The sequence below is a fragment of the Pseudonaja textilis genome, chromosome 15 (assembly GCF_049901715.1).
Source record: "Pseudonaja textilis isolate UNSWEBS1 chromosome 15, rPseTex1.2, whole genome shotgun sequence".
NCBI classification, from domain to species: Eukaryota; Metazoa; Chordata; class Lepidosauria; order Squamata; family Elapidae; genus Pseudonaja; species Pseudonaja textilis.
Genome location: NC_142004.1, coordinates 7525163 through 7544011, shown reverse-complemented (window position 1 = coordinate 7544011; position 18849 = coordinate 7525163). Strand labels below are relative to the sequence as shown.

At 45.6% G+C, this 18849-nt stretch overlaps 1 protein-coding gene across 3 annotated transcripts; it reads left to right on the top strand.

Moving 5' to 3' along the window:
- Nucleotides 1–273: 273 nt before the first annotated feature.
- On the top strand, nucleotides 274–17357 carry ANKLE2 (ankyrin repeat and LEM domain containing 2). 3 transcript variants are annotated; one of them, XM_026716169.2, is made up of 13 exons: nucleotides 274–888; nucleotides 3949–4380; nucleotides 6809–7003; nucleotides 7453–7646; nucleotides 8412–8600; nucleotides 8696–8818; nucleotides 9087–9153; nucleotides 9445–9626; nucleotides 10932–11038; nucleotides 12501–12685; nucleotides 13872–14577; nucleotides 15270–15401; nucleotides 16084–17357. In XM_026716169.2, the coding sequence occupies exons 1-13, from the start codon at nucleotides 666–668 to the stop codon at nucleotides 16307–16309; spliced, it is 2961 nt and encodes a 986-aa protein (XP_026571954.1). In that variant the 5' UTR covers nucleotides 274–665; the 3' UTR covers nucleotides 16310–17357. The 3 variants fall into 3 exon arrangements, with proteins under 3 accessions (XP_026571954.1, XP_026571953.1, XP_087769486.1); XM_026716168.2 differs by having other exon boundaries at nucleotides 274–951; XM_087913360.1 differs by having other exon boundaries at nucleotides 276–579.
- Nucleotides 17358–18849: the final 1492 nt, after the last annotated feature.

The following is an 18849-nucleotide window of genomic DNA, read 5'->3' as shown; positions in this document are numbered from 1 at the left end:
CCCTTGCGGATCCTTTTCTCTGCCCTTCAACTCAAGCCGTTGCCGGGGGCAACCGAGCTGGCACTTTCTCAAAGGCGACAGTTGGGATGGTGGGGCTCGTCCACAAGATTGGACTACACCTCCCATGCCCCGCAGGGATTATGGGCTTGTCTCCTATTCATGGCGGAACTGAGCCGTCGAATTTCTTGACAAGGGCTTCCCGTCAGGCAGCGCGGCACGCTCGCCTGCCCTCCCCCACTCTCTTGCGTGTGACGTAGCGGCCCGCGATTGGTCACCTCGGCGCCCCTTTCAAACACCCAAGGGCGCGCGAGAGGGGCCGCTTCGCTGTCGAGGCTTCGCGACCACCGGGGAGAAGCCAGCACCCGGCCTCGGCCTCCTCCTCCTTCTCGACGGGGCACAAGAGCCGATGCCTTCGGCGCAGGCATTCTCGCGGACAGCCCCGCGCGCGGACGTCCGTTGGAGCGCCGGGGGTGGTGGCGGTCGTGGCCAGGAGTCGCCTGGCGCGCGCGAGGTCGTCTGCGCTTGCGCACCGGCGCGTGGGGAAGGGAGCGCGACGGACGCCGGGAAATCCCTCACGAGGTACCGCCCGGGGTTTATTTCCCCCTCCCTCCCTCCCTCCTCCTGCTTGTGCGCCTGCGTAGTGGCGTCTGTCGGCCGGGGAAGCGATGGAGCGCTGGGTGGCGGGCGGCTTGTGGCGGGCCGGCTGGGCCGGTTGGCCCGCCTGGGAGCTGCTGGCCGCCTGCGCCGTGATCGGCGCGCTGGGCTGGCTGCTGCGGCTGCTGGAGCGAGGCCCGCGGGGTCGAGGTCCGAGGCCCAGCGCGACGCCTCCGTCCCCGCCGCCGCCTGCTGAGGAGAGGCCTCCGCGCTGCTTCGACCGCTGCGATGGAGGTGAGAGGCCTTCCCCCGCGGCTGCCTTTCCGCTCCCTTCTCCCAGCACCGCCTCCCTGCCAGGTAGGCCTCGGGAGGCGCCTTGGGGATGATGGGGGCGGGAGTCCCCAAGCGCCTTGGGTGTGGGGCGGGTGGCGGGGCGGGGTGCCTTGCGATCCAAAAGGGGGGAGGAGGTTTGGTTAATTCCAGGAATAAGGGAGAAAAAGAAGGGGTGGGAAAGGCCGTGGGGATGGGAGACCACCGGGTAATCCTGGAGGAGCAGGTGAGGCGAGCAGAAGGGAGCCGCCTGGCTGCTCTTCTCCCATGGTCTGAATGGTTTAGCTTGCCTCGCTTTGGCATCGAACCATTTGGGAAGAAGCCCTCTGGGCGTTTCACAGCAGAACAGAGTCTGGAGGGACCTTGGAGGTCTTCTAGTCCATCCCCTCTGCTCCAGCAGGAGACTCTCACGCGTGCATATTTATATGTTGGGCCTCATTTCTACTATTTCACCCTTTTCCTGAAAAACCATCCGAAGAAGCGCTGTGGTTCCCTGCCCTAATCCCACCTAAGGCTCAAGGAAAAAGCATAAAACCTTTTTTTTTTTAGCCAGGTTGGTTTAATGGTTAAGGTGTACAGCGGTGAGTTCTAGTCTTGCCTTAGCAATGAAAGATGGCGGGGTGACTTTGGACCAATCACCAGGAGACTGGGAGTTCTCGTCCCGCCTTTGGCATGAAAGCTACCTGTGTGACTTTGGGCCAATTACCAGGAGTCTGGGAGTTCTAGTCCCGCCTTAACCATAAAAACCGACTGCGTAATTTTGGGCCAATCAGCAGGAGACTGGGAGTTCATGAAATCTACCTGGGTGATCTTGGATCAGTCCTCCTCAACCCACCTTACAGGGTTGTTATTATGGTGGAAATAGGAGGAAGGTGTATTGGGTATAATTGCTGCCTTGGGTTTTTATAAAAATAAATAATAATCAAACACTTCCCATAATAGGCCTATGAAAAACAAGGCATAAAGTTACCCTTTCCTTTTCCTCCTCCTCTCTTGCTCCTTGTATCCCGCAGCATCCAAGTCCAGCCATCAATGCAAAAAGATGGCAATTATGACATCTGATGCAACTACACAAATTGCATCATGTGCCAGTTGTCAGGATGCCTGTGCCTTCACTTGGTTTCTCCCCCCCCTCACGCCCCCCCCCTTGTGGATTCCCATGCTATATTTATTTTGGTTATGAAGCCCCCCCGGGGATGCACAGACTATCACTATGTAGGCAGATGAGACTGCCCAAATGTCAAGTAATTCTGAAAAGTTTCCTATTTCAGGGATATTCACATGGAAATGCAGAATTTTTAAAGCAAAAATGAAAAGACGTTCTCTCCATGGTAGTTCCAATTTAGATTCTTAGGTTCGCTAAACACGGTTGTTTAAATTGAGTAACATGTAAGCATACTAAGAAAAAAAATCATTAGTGCCTAAAAATAGTTACAATATTTCTGTTCTCTGGTATTTGTTTTGGTTTCACATCAAAGCCGGTACTTTTTCTTGGGAAAGTTAAACATGCTTGGGATATAAAAACAAATCCTAGTTCCCTGGTGAAATTAGATTAGTTAAAGCATTCCCAACAAATATTTATTCAGACTGCTTGAGTCACTAGCAAAGGGTTTGCTTTCTGGATATTGATTTTACTGTTGCACCCAATGTGGTCAATGACATGAAAGCAATATGTATTTATACATTTAGATTAAAACTTTTATTGAGTGGTATTCTCCATTTGTGGTCAACAATAATAACGTTTGCAAGGATGTCAACATATCTTAGAATATTCAAATTCCGTTGAATCCAAAGATGTATCTAGTCCAGAGGAACCATTTAAAGATGACTTGACATTTTGGCTGGATTCCCAAGAAGGTACTAAATGTTAAATTAACATTTCTTTGGCAGTGTCTTCAATTTGAAACAATACAGAGTGGGGGGGGGAAACCCCAAAGGAATCTTATGGCAGGAGGACCAATTTATTTTCCATTTTAAAAGGAACCAATTCACTTTCGAAATCCATGATTTTGTGGAAAGTTGGTAGCAATTTTCTATTCTAGAACATTGGTAAAATTAATATATCCAATATTCTTACTCCATCAAAACATTCTGTTTATTTATGTCTATTTCCAGTCTTCAGCTGCAGCTTTCCTTTTACGGTTGAGATTTTCCTCTTCTTTCGTTCTATTTTTAAATTAGGAAGCAGAAGTGTATTTAAGCATTCTGCCAGGTGCTTAATGATTAAGATCTCGAATAATTCTCAGAATGTTGGCTGCTAACATTAGGTCCTGTGCTAAAGCAGAAATAGATTAAGGGCATCCATTAAAGGTCTGACCTGCTTTTTTTAAATACTGCAGTAAATTTGAAGATTGAACGTATTCAATTAATTAGTTATTAAATGCATTTCAGTCCAGCTGTAACCGAGTTTATCAAACTGTTCTTTTTTAAAGGTGTTGTTTTTTTTCCTGAGTCTTTTAAGTATGATGCCCACAAGTGGACACAGTGTTTTAGGGGGTGCCTAGCCCCATTAGCACGCTGGCTGGGGACTTCTGGGAGTGGAAGTCCTCGCATTTTATAGTTGCCAAGGTTGAAAAACACTCATCCAACCAACGTGGAACATAATGGATCAATACTTCTTTTGACGCTGGCTATATTTGCATAGTTTTTTTAACCATACAGGTTAATCCTCAACTTAATGACCACAATTGAGCCCAAAATTACTGTTGCTAAGTGGGACATCTTGCCAAGTGAATTTGGCCTCGTTTTACTTGTTTTCCCGTTGACTTTGCTTGTCAGAAGGTGATCACATGATCCCGGAACTCTGTGTCCATTGCCAAGCATCTGAAGTTTGATCACGTGACCATGGTGATGCCGCAATGGTTGTAAGTGTGAAAAACGGTCATAAGTTGCTTTTTTCCCAATGCCGTTGTAACTTCAGTCCCTAAATAAACTGTTGCAAGTCGAGGACTACCTGTATTTCTGACTAAACTTCTACTAAAAATGGCCTCTGCTTTTCCTCCTTCCCCCCCGCCCCCCTTACAGGGAGGATAACAATGGATGAAATCTTTTCCCGATTAAAGCAACTGACCCCCGATGAGCTGAGAGAAGAGATCGTCCACGCTGGCCTGAAATGCGGGCCCATCACCCTGACCACCAGGTCCATTTTTGAAAAAAGGTTGGCCCAGGCTTTATGGGACCAGCAAGGAGCCTCCGAGGCCACGGCTCCCTTTTCGAACGGCGTCCCTGGAACTGCTGCCAGTGGCGGGAACCAGCCAGAATCGGGAAGAACCAATGGCCACCTTGCCTCTCCCGAGGAGGGGGATTTTGGCTACAGCGTGGGACTGAACCCTCCAGAGGAGGAAGCCCTGCTGCACGAAGCGAATGGCTCCCCCGCTCGTTCCCAGAATCCCTCCAAGGAGCCTGTGCTCTACTATGGGGTGTGCCCGGTGTACGATGACATACTGACCAGAAACGGTAAGCGTTTCTTTTATTAAGAATGGACAGTCGTTGATGATCTCTTTGTGCAGTAGCACGACTTAAAACCATTCATTTAAAATGTCTGTGGAGGTTCTCGGTCATCCAGGTCATGGTTGTCCCAAAGGTGCAAAACATGGTTGTCCCAAAGGTTTTCTTTTTCAAGAGGCAGCTGGACTTTTCTTGGTTTTTTTTTCTTTTCTTTTGAAGACGATTCGCTTCTCATCCAAGAAGATCCTTCAGCTCAGACTGGACGGTGGGGAACGGAAGGAGTGATGCTCTTTGAAGACAGCTGATGATTCGCATCCTTTTAGACCAAGGGTCTTCCAACCTGGCAAGTTTAAGACTTGTGGACTTCCAACTCCCAGAATTCCCAAGCTAACACGACTGGAGGAGGAATTCTGGGAGTTGATGTCCACAAGTCTTAAACTTTGCCAAGTTTGAAGACTCCTGTTTTAGAGGGTTCTTGAAGCCACTTGGGGGTTGATATGATCAGCTTGTCTGCAAGGCGTATAAATCCTTCCCTTCCCCACCATCCAGTCAGAGCTGAAGAAGCTTCTTGGATGAGTAGCGAAACGTCTTTTTTTAAAAAAAAAAAAACACCAAGAACGTCCAGTTGTCTCTTGTCCCCGTGGCCCTTTGGCTTAGTCATATTTCTGACACTTGCAGCCTCCTGGGGTCCTGTGATCACCATTTGCGACCTTCCCAGACAGCCTCCGACACACGGAGTCCATGGGGGAAACCATTCACCGCTCAATTCCCTTAGCTATGGCCAAACCGGTCATCAAATAAGACAAAACACACTTAAAGAGCCACCTTGCTTCGTAATGGAAGTTTGGGGCTCAGTTGTGGTCGCAAATCGAGGACCAGCTGTCCTATAAACACATAACTCCTGACAGCCGCTCCCTGAAACTAGCCAGGCTGCTTGGTGCTGATGGATCTTGCAGTCCCAGCAAAATCTGTCTTTCTGCAGACAGCAGGCAGTTAGCTGCCTTAAGAGTCTTGAGACTCCGTCATGTGAGACAAATGCCAACGAGGCTTAATTGATGGCTTTCTTGCAGCTGGGCCGGCCAGTGAAAAATTCACCAGGCGGGCATCGATTTCCCGCGCTTAATGTGCACACAGCACCAGCGTGGTTGAATTACTGGAGAAGAAATGGGCGTTGAAGGAGACCTTTTAGTGCGATAGCAATAAATGCTCGGCATAAAAATAGCAGCGGTACCTTTTCAAGGATCGATTCTTTTTTTTTTTTTTTTTTCAGGGATGTGATACTTAGCGAAAATAAATTTCCTAGCACAAATTATGTAGTATGATTTTGAATTCGTTTGGTGGCTCATGTGTGTCCTCCCCCTGTGCAAAATTCGAACATTTGGGGTACAAAAATACTGGGGTGTATGTGTGTCTTTACCAAAGAGATCGGCTGGATGTATTAAAGGATGATTTAATATAGCCGTAAAAGGAAGGAGACAACCCTGCATGAATCTTAAGCTTGGAAGCTTCCTCCATTCCTACCCACCACCAGCACCTCGCTTGTTTTTGGAATCGCAGCTATTTTTCTGTTTCTGTTAAGAGGAGCCCAGTTGTTGGTTACATCCAAAACTGGCAATCTTCAGTTTGCTGAATTCAGGGATAACCCCATAGGCTAAATCCATCTTGCCCAATTTTTCCCTTCTTGAAAGACGGATTTTTCTCTCCTTCCAACTCTTAGTTCTTACCTTAATAGGCCCTTCAGGCTGAATTCCCAATTCTGAATTAAAGATTGGTTTGTTCCAACAAGATAAGATCAAGCTGTTAATTGCAACCTGTTTTTGAACTATAAAATAAATAAATGGAAGAAATAACAAGGCCCCAGAAGCTGCAACAGACTCTTTGAGGCTCCTTACAACAGTGCCGGAGGACATGAAAACATACACTGTAAAAAAAATAAATCGCTTTTTTTTTAATGTTATCTCTGACTTGGAGCCATGATTTTAAGCAAATTAAGTTCCTTTCAAAAGGTTGTTTAGTTTCTCAAGGAACAAAATTGACTTGCTGATGAAAAAACAACCCAGTGTTGCATCATAATCTTAGTGAGATGATTTTAACTTGTTTGTAGCTGTTGTTTTCCAGTATTGATGGTGTGTCCTGTGGCTTTAATTAAATTCCTCTTCGCAGTTTTGACTAGAATTGATCGGTTAGGTGGAAGGCCCTAGAAAAAAAATTGCAGATGATGTTCTGTGATATCGTAGTTATTGCCCCCCAAGGTAAAACTCGCCAAAAAGCAAGCTTTAATTGATCTGTTTTCTGCTATAAATCGTCATCTCATAAAGTAGCCAAACAGGATTTGGGATTAAAAATAGAAGGACAGATTGCTTGACTTGGCGTTGCCTCCTGCTTTCATCGGAGCTGAATTTACTTCACTGCTGTTTTGTTTTGTTTTTTCCCCCAGAGAGGGTTCATGTCTATGAGGACAAAAAGGAAGCTTTGCAAGCTGTAAAAATGATTAAGGGGTCGCGTTTTAAAGCTTTCTCAAACAGAGAAGATGCAGAGAAATTTGCAAAAGGTGTATGTGATTACTTCCCGTCTCCAAACAAGTCTGCCATCTCTCTGTCTCCTGTCAAAGTCTGTTCGGTCTTTGGTAGAGGTAAGCGGGAGGCTTCAGCGTGTTCCACAAGGGCTTTTAGGGTTAAATGGCTTTTAGACTGCTTTAAACACCGACTGTTACTATAAAGAAGGATGGGATGGGCTTTAGAAATGAACTTGCAGCGTTATGAAAAAGAGAAGCTAATCGAGGGGCAATCAGCAGTGAGGGCTGCTTAGCAGGCTTAACAACCAAGCGGAGGGTAAAAATGCTGAAAGTTAGCATTAATCCTATTATGGAGGGCTGCAGGTGCTTGTGCCTGCCTTGGCGTTTTGAAAATTCAGATTTTAAATTCACGCTATTATTCAGTTGACGAATGAACCGAAAGCTAACCTGGGTGCCACTTCAGACCTTTGTACGTAGAAGTAAGTTTTGCACTCTGGAAATGCCGATGGATGTCTTTGTGTTGCGTCAGGAGTGTACGCCCAATGCTATTTATATCTTTTTAACAGATGGCTTGTGCTCTCCGGAACTGGAAACGGTCAGCAAAGAAAGAGCCAACAGTTACAAAAGCCCCCGTACCCAGGATCTGACTGCAAAGCTTCGGAAAGCCGTGGAGAAAGGAGACGAAAGTACTTTCTTAGAACTCATCTGGAGTAATCCTCGCTATCTCATCGGCTCTGGAGACAATCCGACGATTGTCCAGGTAAAGAAAATTGTTTTTTAAAAATGGTGTTTTGGCCATTATCAGCTGCAGGACCAACAGATCCATTTTTTTTCTTCCTCTCCCCTCCAGACGTGATTGTTAAGGAAAACGTGTAGCTGCCTTGGGCCAGTCTTGGGCATCCGAGTAATTTATTTATTTGTATTCCACCTTTATGACAAATAACTCAAGGTGGTAAACATACTTAATATTTCTTCCTGCTATTCTCCCCTACACACACACACACACACACACACAAAAAACAATCCTGTGAGGTGGATTGGGCTTAGAGAAAGGGACTGGCCCAAAGTTACCCAGCCAGCTTTCATGACTAAAGTGGGACTAGAACTCCCAGTCCCCTGGTGATTGGCCTAAAGTCACCCAGGTAGCTTTCATGCCTAAGACGAGACTAGAATTCCCAGACTCCTGGTGATTGGCCCAAAGTCACCCACCTGGCTTTGATGCCTAAGGGGACTAGAATTCCCATTCACCTGGTGATTGGCCTAAAGTCACCCAGCTGGCTTTCATGTCTAAGGCCAGACTCCCAGTCACCTGGTTTCTAGGCCAACACCCTAACCACTACACCAAACTGACCCCAAATACACCAGTTTGGTGTGACATCCTGTTTCTCTTTATCAGCTAACTTTGAGGCCGATAGCAGAGTCTGGAAAACAGCACACACACACACACACACACACACACAGGAAGTTACGTTTATGCTGGACTGGAGGAATCCCCAATGGTGACGCCCTCTGTTCTTTTTTCTAGGAGGGGTGTCGATACAATGTCATGCATGTGGCTGCCAAAGAGAATCAACCTGGCATCTGCCGGCTGCTGTTGGACACTTTGGAAAACCCAGAATTTATGCGGCTGATGTACCCTGACGACGACACCGTCATGTTGGAGAAGCGCATCAGTTACATAGTGGATCTTTATCTGAACACGCCAGATAAAACGGTGAGCCTGGAAATCAGATCCGCCCAATCCGCACAGGAACAGTATATAATAATGGATTATTCATACATTTATTTTATTTTATTTTATTTTGGTAGGTATTTGATACTCCGCTGCACTTCGCTTGCAAGTTTGGGAATCCAGAAGTGGTCGGTGTTCTTGTTTCCCATCCGGCCATCGTAAAGAATCCAAAAAATAAATACAGTCAAACTCCAGCAGATGTAAGTTGCATTCAAAGCATGTGATAAATGTCTTGATCTCACATTATTCACTTTACACCTCAGCAACCTTTAAGACCTGCGGATTTCAATTCCCAGAATGCCTCAGCCAGCGTGGCTGACTGAGGCATTCTGGGAGTTGAAGTCCACAGGCCTTAGTTGCCAAGGCTATGAAATGATGCTTTATAGCTCAGTTCCCCTTTTATTTTTAAGTATAGAATACGAGGCGTCTTAACTTAACTAACACACCTTACGCCTTCTTGCCTAACAGGTAATCTGTGAAAGGAACAAAAACAAATCGGCAGATCTGAAAGCAAAAATCAGGGAACACTTGGAAGGTTTGTATTTCACGTTGGCATCGTATGGGGCATCGTTTTACCACATCGGCTTAGGGGCTATTCGAAAAGCAAATGGCACAACTCAGAACCAAAAAGATATTTAGTGCAGAATTTTATTTTTTGACTGATATCAAAGCAGCCGTATTTTAAGCGAGTAAATATTTTAAAATTTAAGGATTTGCAGGCGGTGATGAAGTTGAGAAATATTTCATACACCAGACGCGTACAAAATTCTGCCAGTTCTTTGGAGGCTCTGCCCCTGATTCTCCCTTTTGATCCTTTGTGAACCAGGCCAGTGTTATGTGCCTCTCTTCAGAGCGGAAGATAACGCCACTTCCCCCATGATTGGCGCCCCGTGGTCCCCGGATCAAACCGAGAGCAGCCCACTCGCTTCTTTGCCCAGATACCTCGGCAGCCCCAAAGACCCAATGCTGACAGTCAGGGCTTACGCGGGGCCTCTGAGCCCTTCCAAGGTAAGGAGAGCAAAGAGGCTCTTCGCGGAAGCGCCTCCTTCTGTTTTGATGGCGTATCGCGAGACGGTGAGAATGAGCAGCGTGGTGGCCTGGTGGTGAGGACGCTCGGCTCCCCCTCGGAAGATGGAGAGTTAAATCCCAGGTGTTTCTCAGTCAGATGTTTCTCAGGGCGCAAAAGAGGAAAATATCTGCTGTGAACACCGCGTAGGTGTCAGGAAGGGCACCTGGCCAGCAAACGCTCAGTCTCTACCCTGATTTAAGGGATTAGAGGATCGTAAAAAGGACATTATTTTTATTGTGGGACTGTGAAACTAGACTGAAGATGCCATGTCTTAAAACAGCTGGCTGAGGAATTCTGGGAGTTGAAGTCCACAAGTCTTAAAGTTGCCAAGGTTGGACACCCCTGTCTTAAAAGATGTAGCGGGCATGGAAGTTGGCCGGGCCAGGGAGCTATAGGCAGTCCTCAGCCTATGACCACAACAGAGCCCATTTTTTTTTTGCTGTTGCTTAGCGAGACAGTTCAAATGTTGAGTTTTGCCCCGCTTTGTGACCTTTCTCGCCACTGTTAAGCGGCTGCCTGCGGTTGTGAAGTTAGTAGCGTGGTAGTTGGTTGAATCCGGCTTCCCCATTGACTTCGCTTGTCAGGAGGTTGCAAAAAGTAATCACATCTCAAGCACACACCCACATTGGGGGAGGGGGGGGCACTGCAGCCGTCATAAATGTGAGCCAGTTGCCAGGCATCCAGAGTTTGATCACATGACCACGGGAATGTTGCAACCGTTGTGTGAAACACGCCCATAAATCCCTTCTTTTTTAGTGCCGTTGTATCTCTGAACACTCGCTAAGTCAATGGCCGTTAAGTCAAGGACTGCCTGTGCATAAGTTAATAACCATAACAATTTAACAATATTATTATTGGAGCCTCTGCGGCGCAGTGATCAGAGTGCAGTATCGCAAGCTACTTCTGCTGCAGCCAGGTGCCTACAATTTGGCAGTTCAAATCCCACCAGGCTCCAGGTTGACTCAGCCTTCCCTCCTTCCCAGGTGGGTCAAAGGAGGACCCACATTGTTGGGAGCAAGAGGCTGATTCTCCAAACCGCTTAGAGGGGGCTGTAAAAGCATATAAGTCTAAGGGCTGTTGCTCTGATGTTAATAATCATGATTTAAGAGGCAGGGCTGTGCTACCCTGAGAGTAATGGCCCACAGGGGACTTCTTCTTCTCCTCTTCCCTGAAGCATCATCAGGGCCAGCTGGCTGTCCGAGTTGGATTTTGCTCCTTTCATCTCTCCTTCTCCCTTTCGACAGGCAGAAGATTTCCGCAGGCTTTGGAAGACTCCACCTCGCGAGAGGGCGGAATATTTCTACCACCTCCGAAAATCCGATTTGGAAAGAGGGGTCGAGCGAGTTGGAAGGTATTTCAGACTCAGTGCCCGAAGCCAGATGGCAAAAGGCGGGGAAGAGTTCTGTTCCAACCTTAAACATTTAAAAAAAAAAAACCTTTTAAAACAAACACGGGCACCAAATAGACTAGGAAGAGCTGCAAGTAAATCGTTATTATTACATACTCAGGTTGTATTTATAGGGCGGACAGACCATTTATTACAGAGATTAAATGTTTGAGAGGGTTGCCATTTTCTTCTAAATACTCCTTTGTGGTTTGACACATAGCCATGGAACATTCCTAGCTACAATGCAGGTAGTCCTCGACTTAAGTTTGTTCAATGACCAAAGCTACAACGGCATTGAAGAAACGTGACTTAACGTTTTTCACAGTTGCAACCTTTGCAGCAGAACTGGCTGGTATTTTTGACAGTTGCCGTGTGATCCTCTTTTGCGACCACCTGACCAGCAAACTCAATAACAACCGTGTTAAATAACTTAAGAACAGCATGATTCACTTAAGAACCGTGGTGAGAGAGGTTGCAAAATGGGGAGAAAGCTGACTTAACCAATATCTCCCTTAACAGCAGAAATGTTGGCCTCAGCTGTGGTCATTCAAGTCGAGGGCTACCTGAAATGTTTTCTCTGAAAAACAATGTATTGGGATTAGTCTGCGAGGCTTAAACACTGTCTGTCCAGTCGTTCCTGTCTTAAAATGGTCCCTTTTGGAAACAATCTTATTTTTTAAAAAATTATCATTCAGTGTCATGTCGTACTTTTGCATTAAGGGTATTTCATATGCTGGAGATCTTTTATAAAAGTTATAGAGGAAAAGAAACGTTTTTGGGGGTTAAACTTCAGTAATTACTGAAATAAGTTTCTTTGAGGAAGGGGACAGGATGGTGTGAGCAGACAAGTTGTTAGAAACAAAAGAATTGGCAGGAGTTGCAATTGGCTACAGAATTAGCCCTGTAAAACCTGGATGGCTTTGAAAATTAGCCAGAAAATGAATGTTTGGGAAGATGTGTATCCTAGTGAATTTAGTCGCTGAAGTACCATCTAAATGTTTCTTAACCTTGGCAATTTTTAAATAGGTGGCCTTCAACTCCCAGTATTCCCCAGCCAGCATGGCCACCTATTTTAAAATTGCCACGGTTAAGAAACGCTCATCTAAATTGTGGTTTTTCCTTCCCTGTCCAATTTACCCCTATTTTATTTTGGTCTATCCTATCCTATTATGGCTGGGAAGAAGAGACAATGGTGTCAACCTTCTTGTGTATGTGTGTGTGTGTGCATGCAAATATGTCAGCCTATACTTTCATAGCATCAAGAGGGAAGATGCTGCCGACAAACACGAAAACTGGGTGTGGGGTAGTTTTTATATCACACTGCAATCCTGCGGCGGACGGATTTTAAAAATGTCTTTGAGTGAATTTGTTATCCAAATGAATTTCACGCTGTCACAAATGATCCGTTCTGTCTCCTTTATTGCAGGGAGTTAGCTCACGAGCTGGGGTTCCCGTGGGTCGAATACTGGGAATTCCTGGGCTGCTTTGTTGATCTGTCTTCCCAGGAGGGGTTAGGACGGCTAGAAGACCACCTGAGTCAACAACAGGAAATGAGCAATAATGCTCAGCTAGGAGAAAACGAGGCCCACAACAAACCTCCACAGGCTCATGGTAAGATTGGAAGCTGAAAGTTGAGTGCTTTAAATGGATTAAATCTCCAAAGCAAATTTAGCCAAACCTCTTAATGCTTTGAAAAGTCCCAGCTTGCTGGTTGAGTATAAAATGGCCCCCTTACAACCTGTGGACTTCAGCTCCCAGAATTCAGTGGCTGACTCAGTAATTCTGGGAGTTGAAGTCCACAGGTCGTTAAATATCTATGGAGATTCTCAGCCACCCAGGTCATTGTTGTCCCAAAGGTCTTTTTTTTTTTTTTAAAGAGGCAACTGGACTTTCTGGTTTTTCTTGGAAGACCTTTCGCTTCTCATCCAAGTCAGAGCTGAAGAAGCTTCCTGGATGAGAAGTGAAATGTCTTAAAAGAAAAACCAAAAAGTTTAGTTGCCTCTTGAATAAAAGCACCTTTGGGGGAAAAGGGGGACATTAGTTGCCCACCCATGGTCAAAAAAGCATTGGTGGTATCTGCGTTACCTATTGCATTTTCTGGGAGTTGAAATCTGTACATCTTCACGTTGCTAAGATTGAGAAACAGTTTTCTCTGTTAGACCAAGTTCTTTAAAAATGAAGGATACCTGTCAAATCGGAGCATGGCACCCCTCCCATAGTTGCAACCCACTGCAGGGAATGGATTGGGAGAGATTTTAATTTAAATGTAAAATAGATTCAGAGGAACCTTCAGCTCTCTTTAAGTAGGAACATTAAGAAACTTGTCAACTCATAAAATATTTCTCTGGTCTTTTAGAGTTGCCAAAGGGAGCGGGGAGCAGTGCAGCAACTTGCAAACCGAAAGCGCATTCCATAAATGTCTTCAAAGATAGTAACTAGGTGACCGAAGTTTCTGCCAGGCAAAATTGTAACTGGAGAGCATGATTGATGACTCCGGGCTATGGGTGTGTCCCATTGGAGAATATGAATTACGATACACCCAGGGGGTGGGGGAAAACCAGGGTCAAGGGTGGCAATAAATGATGTATCTCAGAGTCGGCTACACCCAGACAGTGTTGGACATGTTAACTAATGCCCAATAAATCATCTTTTAAGTTTTGGAAGTCCGGCTAGAGATTCATGATTTAAATGGGGGAACTGCCGGAATCCTGACAGCTAATAGACAAGATCTGTATATAGTCCACCCAAAAAGCCTACAGTTTGGTCCACACCGTTTTTATTTCTGTGGTTGTTACAGGTAAAAGTAAAAACTGCAATTCTGTCTCTGTTGGCGCGTTCCTCGATGACGATGACATGAGTTTGGAAGAAGTCAAGAACAGGCAAAACGCGGCCAGAAATTACAGCCCCGTGATTGCACCCAACGAAGCCGCCATCGGTCCCTTTGGAAGCTCCAAGTGCGACATTCTCTCCATTGAACATACGGGGGCTATCATGCCCAGGACAAAAACCTCCCTCCGGACGGCCGAAAAAGGAGACCCCGTCAGTAAAAATGGATACTGCAGCCCAGCCGCTAGCGACGATAGGACAGGAAGCCACAGGAGGCATCCCAGCCAGGAGGAGGAGGAGAACTTTCAGTCCCCCGTGGCCAACTTAATGGATAAATTTGGCCAACTCTCTTGCCAGGATCCAGCCGTGGCAAGGGAATGCTTGCCAGGCAAGCCGAGCCAGAAGGTGGCAAAAACTTGGAAATGTCCAGAGCAGCTGCCCAAAATGGGCTCCCTGCTTTCTAAGGCAGGGGCAGCTGCCAGGAAGGGCAAGGAGGCCAAGGGCAGAAAGGAAGAGGGGGACCCCCAAGAGGCCGAGGGACCCTCAGCGGAAACCGAGGTCAGAACCGGGGAGAGAAAGCCGCCGGGCACTTTGGATTCACCACTTGGGATGTCCCCTCCTGGTTTGCTAAAGTCGCCGCCTTCAAATGGGAGAACCAAGCAGAGGTTCCTCTCAGGGTACGAAAGGGGTTCGTTTTCTCCCCCCCCACCCCCAAATATATATATATATATGTTTTATTTTTAATTTCTAAACATTTTGAATACAGTGCATTGTCAGAGCATGTCATTAACAAAATAGCAAAAGGAAAACCAGCAGAAGTATCACGATATAGACTAATAATAATAGTAATAGAGTAACTATTTAATTCACTAAGTTCTTCAGTATTGTGGCCAATTGATCCATGTGCACAGAATTAAAAGCAAGAGGTATAGCAATGGCCCTTAGACTTATACACCGCTTCAGTGTTTTCCAGCCCTCTCTAAGCGGTTTGCGGAGTCAGCCTATGGGTCTCCTCGTTTTACCCACCTCGAAAGGATTGGAAGGCCGAGTTAACCTTGAGCCGGTTAGGATCGAACTGCTGGCAGTGGGCAGAATCAGCCTGCAATACTGCATTCTGACCCCGGCGCCACCACGGCTCCTTTAATTTGGTTCGCCGTGAAAGAGCTTGTACAGATGTATGAGCCTGTTGGTGTGATCTATTCACTCCGGGGTCATCCAAGGGGAAAATTGCTCAATTGGAGACACACTCAGCAGAAGCCCAGGCGGGTTTTCCCCTAAAATGCTGAAATATTTCTGGGAGATAAGAGAGTAAGCCTCGGCCTTTGGTGGTGCCTAGCTGCCTAATCCAGCTCTCCTCTCCTCTGCTTAGCGATCAGCCGTCAAAATGGGACGACGACGTGTTAACGGCATTACTCGGCGTAGAGATCGACCCCCAGAGGTACCCTGCTATTTCCAAGTGGAGCGAGGCCGTGCGGGCCTATCCTGCTTCCGAACGGCGAAGGTACATCCATGGGAAGCATGAAACAGTTTGCTAGGCAGGTGGAGGAGCACGTATCCCTTTTGAGTTGGGGTCCCATCCATCCTAGGATGCAGGGGGTAAAAAGCGGCACCCTACCAGTGTTGTCCGTTGTCCTTTCTCCCCGGTAATTAAAACTACTCAGGCGACTAATTTATCTTCTTGAGAAGCTGATTTGTGCAGTTGTGAAAGATACTGAACTAAAATTAACCATTAGTTGGGTTTTTTGCCAACACCCACCTCTCTTCCTCTGAAAAAAAACACACAACTGCTTTCTCCTCCAGATAACATTTTAGGTGCAAAGGAAAGGGTGCTGGAGCCAATTTTGGGCTGTTGTTCCTCAATCTGGGTTACTTGAAGATGGTGGACTTCAACTCCAGGCTTGCTGGGGCATTTTGGGGAGCTGAAGTCCATCCATCTTCAAGTGGCCACGGTTGAGAAACATTTTGGGCAAAGACACCAGTGTTTGCATCTCTTTGCTTTCCTCTGGTGCCTTGTTATGGTCAAGCAACTGTTGGTTTCTTCCTACTAAGACCCGCGCTTAAGTGACAGACAATCTATAAAAGCCACAGCAACGTTTTCCCGTCACAACCAATCGCTCTGCACAAAGAGAGCCGTTTCTCCCACGTTTTGCACTCTAACAAAAACGCTGCCCTTTTCCCGACAGGTGGTCCAGCCCTTCCCTGAAAGGATTCGCCAAGGGCCAAGCCACCACCAGCCCTGCCAGAAACCTTCCGTACTTCAGCCCAGGGAAGAACAGCCCGGGGAAGTATAACGCGGCGGCGGCCGGCTTCTCTCCAGATTTAGGGAGCCCGGGGCGGTATACGCCAGCGTACGTGAACTACATCCTTCTGTCCAAGAGGCAACATTTCTCAGGACTGCCTAATCCTTAGGGTGGGGAATTAGCCACCCTGGCCACGAAAACGTGAAGGAAGTGAAGGAAAATTTGGATGGTGGAAACCTTGACAGGATGGCTTTTGTGACCACTTTTAATTTATTTATTCTTGGAAGAGAGAGGGGGCTGCTGGAATGAGCGGTGGGGGGGAGAAGCATTTCATTTACCTGATCGTCAGTCTTGTAAAATTAGGAAGTTAAACCTGAAAGGCCTCTGAATGGGAAGCCCTAAATCTCGAAGTTTAGGGATTCATAGATAGAAGGGGCATTTTTTGGGACTCATAAGAATTACAAATTGAAGTCCAGTCTACCTGTAATTTTCTTTCTTTCTTTCCTTTCTCTCCCTCTCTCTCTATTCCTCCCTCCCTCTTTCTCAAATCTATCTCTTTCAATCCTTCTCTTTCTCACTTTGTTTCTCTCTTTCACTCAACTGCTTTCTCCCAATTTCTCTCATTTTTCTCACTTTCAGTCTGTCTTTCTCCCAATCTCTCTCACATATTGGGATCCCGGTGACTCTTTAACGCCTGAATAGAGAATTTACATGATCATAACCCATCTTCGAGTTGGGTCGAGATAGGAATAAGCCTCTTTAATCCCAGTGGATACGAGGGCAGATTCACAGTTTGCAATCTGGTCTAATTAGGATCGTTAAGCATAAGGGGACCTACGCTGAAGCTTTTGGAGAAGCCAATGAAAGTTATAGATATCACAGGTTAATTATTATTTTTTCCCCATTCGCCCTTCTTCATTTCTGGCTTTGGGGATGGGATGGAGGCAGACTTTGCAGCTTCCACAGAAAAGCTCCTAAGTGGCAATAAAGCAGTTTTCCTTTCACAGCTAAATTCATCACTGCATCTCATGGGAGCATAATGGCATCGATATTAACTCCGTGTTTGATGAAACAGCTAGAACAGATTACAGCTACTCTGCTGTTATGTTAAATCTCACGCTGTTTAATGATGGCTGGTTTCCGAGTTTCCAACATTTAAGAATGAGCCTGCCCAAATAATGCTTATATTCCACTGCAGGCCTTTTTTTTTTTTTAAATAGCCCAGTTCCATACTGCAAAGCTCTGTTCTTGTGCAATTGGAGATAACCTCTATAGCAGAAAAGGCCGGGGGAAGAGATACAAAATGGGAGAAATGGTTAAATCATAGGACTTGGAGAGAGAGGGATGGGAAGTTATTTATGGCACACTAACTTGAAGTAATCACAGCATCAGGAACTGCTGCATGGTGGTTTCCTTACCGATGTGTAGCCCACGTTTTATATACTACCTGTTTGATGTTTTTGGTACTAAAACTTCAGAACTACACTCAAAGACTCTTCCAGTTTTATTAGTGCCTTTTGTAACTTTTACGTTTGGTATTCCTGTCTTGCTTTTCAATGGGTAATGTTCCCTTATGTATTGAACACATTTTAACTTTCCACTTTTTGCAGTTTTTTTATAGTTTAAGAGATTCCAAGAAGTACTGTAACCATCTATTTATTTTATATATGTAATATAAGTGTCCTATACATAAAGCAAAAATTAAACAAAGTGATTTAAGGATCATTTGGAATAGAAACCAGGTTTAGCAGCAGCTCCCTGTTTGGGTCACCCAGCTTTTGCTATCGATAGCAATCATTCTCCAGAGAGTAGTATAAAACCTCTCCAGGTTTGTACTGAATGACGTATCAAAGGCGAACGTGTATTAGAGGGAAAAAGAGGAATGCGCCAGAGTGCTGTAGTGCAATGTTGAGATATAAAAAAGCCAAGTTTCTAAAAATCCCTTTAAGTGTAGCACGGTTTCTGAAATTTGGCCTTTGTGCTTAAAAGTGCCCTACGCGCATTACACCTGGTCTACATAAATGGTACAAAGCCAGATAGGGCTATTGTAGACAGCTACAGGTTTTGTGTAAAGCTTACTCCACAGCATAAAAGGAAAGCATTCCTGCTTAGCCACTGCAAATTAAAACCGTAGGCAACTGACCAATTTCCTTTGCTTTTGTTTATACTTTTGTACTCAAAAGATGTTTCTGGGAGCACAAAATGTTCAGTTAATACTTTTTTTTGTTGAGATGTCTGAAGAAAGGTCAAAGAATTGCTCTTGAAAATATTGTCTAAAACGTGTAATTTTTTTTTGTCAATGTGTTAATGTGAATTTTAAACGAGCTTATTAAATTTGTTTATTTAAAAACATCATCTCTCCATTAATCAGTGGTTGTTGGTAGAAGGGACTAGCTCTATACTCTGAAGACAGCTGTCCAGGCCACAGGAAGCATGTTAATAATCCCATTCTACTCGGCTGCGGATCTTAGATGCTGAAAAGGATCAGGCAATTTAAAAAAAAATAACTCCTTTGAAGTACAGCCTTTAAAATGTCTGAAGTGTTTAAGATGAGAAACGCTACGGATGACAACTTACATGTCCCAAACCTTTTAAGAATCTGACCCAATGCAACAGCAGCAGCGGCTAAAATTTAACATTTCATAATGCCTGTTATTTTCAATTCCACCTTCCCACCAACAAAATAAAAATCGGATGTCGCACTGCGTA